The 9,495-nt window shown below is 41.6% G+C and overlaps 1 protein-coding gene across 2 annotated transcripts; it reads right to left on the bottom strand.

The window, feature by feature from the left end:
• Positions 1-295: 295 nt before the first annotated feature.
• LOC147080197 (M1-specific T cell receptor beta chain-like) lies at positions 296-8,537 on the bottom strand. Of its 2 annotated transcripts, none has more exons than XM_085981232.1 (5): positions 8,111-8,537; positions 7,591-7,896; positions 4,909-5,205; positions 3,532-3,645; positions 296-727 (listed from the first exon to the last, which is right to left on the bottom strand). In XM_085981232.1, the coding sequence occupies exons 1-5, from the start codon at positions 8,163-8,165 to the stop codon at positions 621-623; spliced, it is 879 nt and encodes a 292-aa protein (XP_085837358.1). In that variant the 5' UTR covers positions 8,166-8,537; the 3' UTR covers positions 296-620. The 2 variants fall into 2 exon arrangements, with proteins under 2 accessions (XP_085837358.1, XP_085837360.1); XM_085981234.1 differs by having other exon boundaries at positions 4,909-5,106; positions 8,111-8,536.
• Positions 8,538-9,495: the final 958 nt, after the last annotated feature.

Raw genomic sequence — 9,495 nt, 5'->3', positions numbered from 1 at the left:
AGAAATGCCGAATATAATGTATCCCACAATGTGACCGCGTATTTTTAACCATTCCTGGCTCACAATGTCCAACGTTCTCTTCAAAGAGCAAACTTTCATTTAAATTGGTTTCGCCCATGACATAAATTCTGATGGTGGACTTTGAGTGCAATCAATGTCAGATATTAATGGGCCTCCAACGCGTCTCGTATTTATAATTCTATGAAAGGAACTTTCTCTCTAAGGCACTTCATTTTACATCAGTAAACTATAAGACATATGAAAGGTTTACACACTCGATACAACTTGTCACGTATAAATATCAACACTTAGGTTTATTGAAAAGTATCGTCAGCTGGTAACATTCGTCCATCAAGATACGCGTCAGCCAGCAAAAAATAAGCACAAGAAGTGTCAGGTACAACCCGCTCCCCCTTCTTAACATTGCATTTACATAGAATGCAATAAGCTCATTAAATACAATAGCCAACTAGCAGTTGCCTTTGTATAATCTAATGCTGCAGAAAGAGTGTGTAGCGAGGTATAATGGAAACCGGCTGTAAGCGAGGGCTGCAGGAATCTTTTATCCGTTTCGACTGCGGCTCCTTCATCGCGTTCCCTGCTTTCGTATGTTTCTGTTTTTAATTCCCAGCTGTGCCTGGACACGCGTTATTTTTTCCCAAAGACTGAGCAATTGCTCTCGTGGAACTGTGAGCAGCGGAGGCAGAGATTATCAGCTGTTCTTTACCTGGTCATTAAAAACAACACCAGAGTCATAGAGTCATAGGAATTTACGGCACAGAATGAGGGCATTTAAATAATGCAATTACCTTGTTTATTTTTTCTCTTTTCTATCCAGACGCGGTGCCCTTTAGAGCACGTCAGCATCAATATAAATAAACTCGCAGCCACACTCACAACAGCATAAACATCCAACTATTAAATTAAAGGAACGCTCTTCAATTATATCCTTTCATTGTGATTCGACAATAATTATCAAAATAATCTTACATTAAATCATTCCAGGACGAAGACAATCGTTCCTCAATTTTAAATAAATATGCCGTCATCTCAGGATGTCACAAAATATTAGGGTGCAAAAATTTACATTTGTGTTTAATAACTTTCATTCGGCGATATTCTTTCACACATGATGATTGTGTATGTGTAATTGTGTACTTTATCTTTTCCATATTAGAATTACCTAATATAAAAATTAACAACCGATTACCTAAACCATAACCGATGTCGCACGGAATCGTTTTCACTGCACTTAATGTAGAATTGAAACAAAAATACTGCTCTTAGTTATATGAATATCTGAATGAAAACCTTCGAACCGTCTGCACTCACCTGATGTCCAATAATCTCTTGCACACAAATAATTACATTTCACACTGAACAAATCTACATCTTAAGGAACCCATGCGTATAGCACCGAGCCATACAAACCAGAAGATGCCAGGTTGGATTGCCTATCTGTGTTGTGTTAAATTATCCCAGTTCCGTTAGCACTTGAAACGCTAAAACTGGCCTGAAAGACCAGGGAGAGGAAGAGGGCAATTAGCATTATATCCTGCATCTGACTGTTACCCAGGGGCCGCTGCTGGAAATTGCCTGTCTAATGAGGTCGTGATCGGGATCGACCATGTGATGTCTGTCGGTACTCACTCTCTATGCCCACATGAGATCGCCTCTCATTCTTCCAAACGCTAGAGAATATAGGCCTAGTCTACTCAATCTCTCCTCATAGGGCAATCCGCCCATCCCAGGAACCAGTCTGGTGGACCTTCGTTGCACTCCCTCTATGGCAAATATATCCTTCCTTAGGTAAGGAGACGAAAACTGTACACAATGCTCCATGTGTGATCTCATCAGGGCCCCATATAATTGCAGAAAGACGTCTTTACTCTTATACTCAAATCCTCTTGTAATAAAGGCCAACATGCCATTTGCTTTCCTATTTGCTTGCTGTACCTTCATGTTAACTTTCAGTGATTCGTGTACAAGGACACCCAGGTCCCTCTGAACATCAACATTTCCCAATCTCTCACCGTGAGGACAGAAAAAAAGTATTTATTTAATTTCCCTGCCATTTCCTCATTCCCCATTATAAATTCTGCCGTCTCTGACTGTAAAGGACCTACATTTACCTTCGCCAGTCTTTTCCTTTTCACATACCTATAGAAGCTTTTACAATCTGTTTTTATATTTTTCGCGAGTTTTCCCTTTCTTTATCAATTTCTTGGTCCCCCTTTGCTGATTTCTAAAAAGATCCTCATCCTCAGGCTGACTGCTTTTTCTGTCAACTTCATACGCTTCCTCCTTTGACTTAATACTAGCTTTAATTTATTTTGTTTGCCATAGATGGATCACATTTCCTTTTGACTTTTTATGCCCTAGAGAAATATATGTTTGTTGCCAATTATGCATTATTTCCTTGAATGTTAGCCATTGTATGTCCACCTTCATACCTTTTAGTGTAGTCTCCCAATCTACCATGGCCAACCTGCCCCTCATACCCTTGTAGTTTCCTCTGCTTATATGGAAGACCTTAGTTTTAGATTGCACAACATCACTCGCAAACTTAATGTAAAATTCAATCATATTATGGTCACTTATCCCTAAAGGCCCCTTTACCACAGGATTATTGATTAGCCCTTTCTCATTGCACAGTACCAGATCCAGAATAACCTGTGCCCTGGTTGGTTCCTGCACATTATGGTGCAGGAAACCATCTTGCAGGCATTCCAAGAATTCGTCCTCCACACCATTAGTGGTAATTTAATTTGCCCAGTCATTATGTAGACTAAAGTCCACCATGATTACTGTATTGCCCTTGCTACATGCAGTTCTAATCGCTTGATTGATACTGTGCCCTGCATTACCATTACTGTTTGGTGGCCTTTACACAACTCCCACCAATTTTTCCACCCTTTGCTGTTTCTTAGCTCCACCCAAACTGATTCCAGTTCTACATCACGATCTGCCAAGACAAGATCTTTTATCTCTACCATACCGATCGTTTCCCTTATTAACAGCACTACGCCACCTCCTTTTCCTTTATGTCAGTCCTTCCTAAATGAGTACCCTGGAACATTCCGTTCCCAGCTTTGGTTACCCTGCAACCATGTCTCTGTAATGGCAATTACATCATACCCATTTACTTCCTGCCGCTCTCGACCTCGCCGTTTTCTCAGATCTCAGATTTATTTGTTTAGCTTAACCATACTATGGTGGTAATACTTTGATAGATGAGAAATTAAACAATTATCTATGATTTCTCGGCTCCCGCCACTCCTCACTCTATACGGAAAATGATGTCATTTTTTGAGTTTTCCCTCCGTTTGTCTGTTATCAGCTGCTGCTCTCTGCCCCGCTCCTTTTAATGTCAGGTGTTCGGGATCTTGCCCTTTTTAATCAGCTGCTGCTCTATGCCGCTGCTTACAAACAAACAGCTGGCAAAAATACATTTCTCATCTCCATAAATCCAATCCTATCTGTGTGTATACTTCAAATACGATTTCCTGAATTAATGAAGTGTTTTCTTACCTGCAATGGAAGTTATTTTTACATGGTCCACAATAATTCCCGTCAGTGCAAGAATTATCAAAAAACCCAGAACAAGCCGAGCAATCATGAGGACCCGAATGCTGAAATTGTGACCTACAATGTTGGATTAAAAGCAAGATATAAAACTGGTGTATATAGATATTATCGAATGGAAACAACAATGATTGGTTTATACAAAGCCATGAGGTCCGTTAAATAGTTACTTTAATCCGAACACCGTGGGGATCGATTTGAACTTGCCTAAATCGGCGTTAACGGTGCGATAATGGCCTCAAAACGGGGTCGGTAGATTTAGCAGCATTTTAACGCCGACAACGAAGCCTTCCACTGTCAGAGAGGGCCTGCTGCTAGGGGCTATCGCCTTTGTCTCAGGCAGTAGGGTAATCTTCATATCCAAATCGTGTTTCTATGGTGAACATAGGATCCCGATGGGCGTTTCAGGTTAGAACTGTTACGCCTTGCACTCTGTGGCCAGTTTTACTAGCGACAGAGATAAAGAGATCTGAACATGTGCATTTAAATTATTTTTGCTTGACTAGGAAAAGCAAGAGGGCTCCTGTGGGCCCCATAACGGTAATCTGGGATGCTGCAACCCGGGCACCCCCTCCCCCCATGACCTGATCATGATACTCCCGGTTTAGTTTGCTGCCCAGCTGGCTGTCTGCGGAAACCTGCGCAGTGTATCGGGCCGCCTTACATGCCTTAAGGTTCCTCATTTTCATACAAGTAGCCTGGCGTAGACTCCCTTCATGGGAGACTGGTCCTCACCAGCACAGGGGCCAAGTGCCAAAATGTTTCCATCTGCACAGTAATTTCCACCATTCCTTAAGTTTACTCTAACATCCACAGTGATAAAGAACGGTTCCGAACATTTCAGAAACTTATTTATTGGTCTGAAGAATCCATAGCTATTGTGGTAGCCAGAGTAGATTTAGAAGCAATGCGCCTTGCTTCGTCAATCTACAAGAAATTGAGGAGAGAAGTTGCTCAGTGGATGGAGGAAATCCAGGTAATAGTTTCCTTATATTTTTGGAAGATGCTTGCAAAAGTTCTGCGCCTGAGGCTTTTGAAGCAAATTCAGCCTCATGACGTTCGGGGAGAATTGGAAAGTGATAAGTAAAGGCTGTGTCTGCGGAGCAGTAGATTCCAAGACAGAGCTCTACCCGGTCTATTTTAGTTTCAATGCTGTCTCGTCTATTAATGAACTATATGGAGTAGCCACTTCTAGTAATAGTCCTGGATTTGCTGATGCCGTCAATATGTAGGTTAATAACACTCAATGAAATTTGGGTAATCGAAGAAATGCCCTTGAAGGATGTTCGCGGCAGCTCCACGCATAATCTGTCTTAATCTTACCTTGCTTGACGGCGTAGCTGACACTGGCGGGCACCAGAAGAGAGACATGAGACACCAGACATGTATAAACAACTCCGCTCTGGGCAGGCTGGGCTTCTTCCAATGAGCTGGAAACCTCAAACAGTCCCTCCGCGCTCCTGCTTTTCACAGTTGCTATTCCGGTCAGAATTTCGACACCATTTCTTCGCCAGGAGATTTCTAAATGCTCCGGGTAAAAGGCAAACGTTTTGCACTCGAGTTTTAGAGAAGTCGCTAAAATCCCTTCAACAGGAGCGATTTTCAGGGGAGTTGGGGGAACTTTAACAGAAAAAAAGTATTTTTTTCAATTTAAAGGAACACCTTTTAATTTGCCTACTCTCGTTATACTGTTACAGTCCTACTGTCACAAGAGTTATCCGCGCTCTCGTTGTTTAAACTTCGAGTTTGCATTTATTTTATAAATAGTTTTACGGCGCACAGCAAAATGACGGAATGTATTGGAAACGGTACGCAAAGAGGGTGAATCCCCCAGGGCTGCTAACATGCAGGGAGGCACGCGTCACTGTTCTGAAAGGAGTATCAGATCCTGGCGCGGGATTCTGGTTGGCAGCAGTGACCCCGAGTGAGGTTCCTGTTCTACTATATGGGAGAGAGCGCAACCCAGTCTGCACGAACAGTGGAATTGCTAATCGTCATTCATTAATAATCTTTGGTGAATTAAACATTTCGTGTTTTTTATTTCAATATCGGTCGCTATTTAGATATTTCATATATTGCAAACATGTTTTATATAAATGGTGAATATTGAGAAGAAGAATTCTTACCAATATATCGAAATATCTCTGATGTCTACACAGATAGCAATCAGGATGCTGGTATATCTATAGATTAAAATTCGTGCATTACACTTACTAACTCAGCATTGCAGTTTCTATGGTGGAGATTTCAGATTGTGCTGCTTTCATACATTTATTTCTCCAGCGCGCGAACCGAGGGCTAGAATATTTTTCAGGTCATGAAAGGGTTATATTGGTAATGATGTATCTCTGTGTAGATCACAACATCCATACAGATGAGGGAAACCGAATAGGAAATCCTAACGCAGAGTGAACGTCTTATCTAATTCCAGGGGTTTTGTCCTTCCCCAAGTCTATTCGGTCTGTTGAACACGTTTTGCCTGAAGAGGATACTGCTTATATCAGTCCTACAATCGTCTTTTACTAATGTGAAACTTTTTCCGCTAGAGTAACAGTCACCCTTTAGCTGGAAGTAGAGTCGCTTATTATGTTTGCATTCTTTTGTCAGTTTATTACAAACAATCTCGGTTACATCTTTTCTTTAAATGTTTACTTTCCCGACTTTGTAGTAATAGCAAACTTTTAAATCAGGGGCTTTATTAACTTGCAAAGTTATGTTAGCCTTTATTCCCAGCAGCAACGTGTTGACTGCCCAACCAAAGCTCGGAATTCCTCCATTCCTTTACCACTGATCTGTTTAGGTATAATATATAATGCGGTAGAATTTTCGTGGAGGAAGAGGACGAAAGTGTTGACTTAATCTCCTGCCATAACTTCCGTGTGGGATTGGAAGAGTGTAAATGGAAATCATGAATTACAAATGAGGGAGCCCAAGCGTATATAGCAATTTCGGCGATAATCTGCCCCACTTTACAGGTTGTAAGTGTATGAAAGAAAGCCCAATTGGCGTGAGACAGAGGTCCAAGCAGGGGCATTGCGTTTCTACACTCTTACAAGGTCTAGGACTTGGGGAGGAGTCCAGCATTGACGGTAAGACCAACCTTTCCTCTCTCAAGGGACTATAAGTTTCCTTTGTGAAATGAGCTTGGCAGTCTGAAATAAGTTTTCAGTGGAAGCAAGTGCACAGCCTAAAGTGCGGATATAGGAACAGGAGGAAGCCATTTAGCTCCTCGAGTCTGCTCCGCCTTTCAGTTAGATGATGGCTAAACTGTGCCTCAAATCCATTTGTCCACTTAACGCCACATCTCTTGATACCCGCACCTAACAACAATCAATCCATCTCAATATTGAAAGCTTCAATTGTCTCACAGCATTCTGGGAGAGAGAATTCCAGATTTTGGACAATTCTGTACAGAAAATATTTGATTGGCAATTTCAAGCATTGGGGCCAAAATGTGCCCTGGTGTGTGCAATAACCCCGATTGTAGCAGGACATTGGTCTGCTGAATTTGTAATGAAGGCATATTCTTGGGTTTCAGTAGCTGGCCTTTAATGAAGTATAAAATACCTGACCTAGGAAGTGTTAAAATAGTTGCTATTGTCGCTACTTGGCACTGTTATTTTCGTGAGAAGGAATTTGGCTATCTAATTCCAGTTATTAATTTCAAGCCAAGATTTAAACATTTATACTATTTCAGTATCTTGCCTCCATAACAATTGTAACTGCACTTCCAAAAGAACTCATTGGATGCAAAGCACTTTGAAATGTCATGCAGACAAGGAAGGGTGAAATTGATCTGGGGCAGTAGCGCAAAACGGGCGCTAGCGAATCGGCGGGCGTTGTACACCGGGGTCAATGGGAAAGAAAATCGGGAGAAGTGTAAAACGAATTTGCTATCGCCAGGGTTTCGGCCAGTGATAAAAGTTCAAATTACCCCCACCATTGAGTTTTAAATATATCGCACACTGCTGAGAATCTCCCACTCCCCGGCACAATGACACTTACCGTACACAATAAGCCGAGAGCCACTTCCAGCTCCAATAGATTTTTGATGATGTTTTACTTTACAGTAATACACTCCGGAGTCGGCGACACTCGCATTCAGGAGATCAAATGACCCACTTTCCTTTTTTACACTAAATTGCTTTCTGCTGTCTGGCTCCAGAAACGTCTCCTCGCCCCGTCTCCACCAATAAACACCAGGGGCATCTTGAAATATGGGAAATGTGCAGAACATGGAAACATTTGTACCGCTGGGAACCTCCATGTATTTAGGGAATTGATCCACTTTGCTGGAAGTTACTTCAGAGGCTATCAGAAAATAATCAAAAATACTGACATAATGGTTTGCATACTTTAGAAAAAGAACAAATATTATGACTTAGAATGAAAAAAACAAGAAAATTAACCACGTTAATAAAACAATGAGAAAAACGAAAGAAAGAAATGTGCACAAAAGATGACGTATTTTGTTAACGTTAGCTTTTTTTCGATAAGCATGGAGCGGTAAGATAAACAAACACACCTCTGTAAAGAACTCCCACCAAAGATATGCACAAAAGCGCGGAGCTCACCGCCATGCTGAGTGACGAACATTAGACTGGCCATAAGCTGCAAGGGACCACCAAGTTCCTGGGGCTTTGGAAGCCAGGGGTTTGCACGTGATCTAGAGTGGTGTGTAATATCACGTGCCTAAATGTACAATTTCAATTGATATATTTCCTTTGTTCAGACTGCATTGCGGACGGAGAGTCGTGCAGACTCAGGGTTTAGTGCACCCACTTAAAAGATCTAGGATACTTAGGTGTATTGTAACTACTCGTGTAGCTCAGTTAGGCAAACATGTTTTCCTCCAGATTGCACTTCTCTCTTGTCGGAAACACGACGAAAACTCCAGACTGTGAGTGCTCCTTTCTTGTTCTTGTGGTGATAAAGCGTTGTTAATTTTACTGGTGTATTTTGTTCCGCCTATTTCTACAGCAAACCCTGATCAGAGTAAAACAAATCATGTCTGCATTGAATGCCCGAGCGCCATTACGCTAACCAATCGAGTTCGCCATGTTAATGAGCTTAAATGCACATGTCAAAATCCAGCGACTCACGTTCAGCTGTAAATAGGAGGAGCATATTTGTCTGGTCCTTGGTTTTGCAAATGTAACAACACGCTTGATTTCAGCTGTGATGGTGAACTGTCGGATGAACAGACTGGCCAACCTCATCCCTATTAACATTCTGGTATTATTTCCTATGAACGTTGAAACTAACAAATGAGAAAACAACAGTGAAAGTGGAATGGCTGATCGTGTAGGCTATAGTTTGTTGTACATTATAGTGAATCCCCTCATCCTGTTGCCCGATCATAGCCCCCAGATCCACCTGAAATCAGAAGTGCTGTCCTCGTGGCTCCTATTAAATGACTGCAGTGTTTGCCACAGCCTATGAGAATCCCATTAGCACCATCCTCCGATCAAATGTCCGATGTGAGTTTGGTTTACATATTTACGTTCAGTGAACATTCATGCTGACACTCAACCCATTCACTATATATCTGTATCGATTCAGATTGCATGGTTGCTTACCATGATCTCCTCGCTTTTTGGGGGGAAGCCATCGTCCTTGGAGTCTTCTGTATTCGGTGACCTCAGAAACAACTATTACATTAGTGGCATGATTGAGCTAACTGCTCCTGCACTGGATAGAATAGTAATCAATTAGGCTTGGGTCGTCATCCATATCTGAAGCAGTCAACAGAAATGAAGTTGTGTATGTAGGTCAAAGTCTGCAGTTTAATTAATAAGGTTATTGAGCTGCAGGCACAAATTGCTGTATGGGATTATGACGTGGTTGCATTAATAGAGACCTGAATAAAACAAATGTAAGAAGTCACACAACACCAGGTTATAGTCCAAC

The sequence above is a fragment of the Somniosus microcephalus genome, unplaced genomic scaffold (genome assembly GCF_052327205.1).
Source record: "Somniosus microcephalus isolate GS21.2 unplaced genomic scaffold, FLI_Smic_1.0 scaffold1882, whole genome shotgun sequence".
Lineage (NCBI taxonomy): Eukaryota > Metazoa > Chordata > Chondrichthyes > Squaliformes > Somniosidae > Somniosus > Somniosus microcephalus.
The sequence above is the reverse complement of the archived record's forward strand: the minus strand, read 5'-3'. Positions and strand labels throughout refer to the sequence as shown.

Coding starts and splice junctions, on each gene's coding strand:
- LOC147080197 (XM_085981232.1), bottom strand. CDS start 8,165: ATGGCGGTGAGCTCCGCGCTTTTGTGCATATCTTTGGTGGGAGTTCTT. Junction 5,206..7,590: donor CTCTCGGCTTATTGTGTACG/GTAAGTGTCATT, acceptor TTTCTGTTAAAG/TTCCCCCAACTCCCCTGAAA. Junction 3,646..4,908: donor CAGCTACGCCGTCAAGCAAG/GTAAGATTAAGA, acceptor CCAACATTGTAG/GTCACAATTTCAGCATTCGG.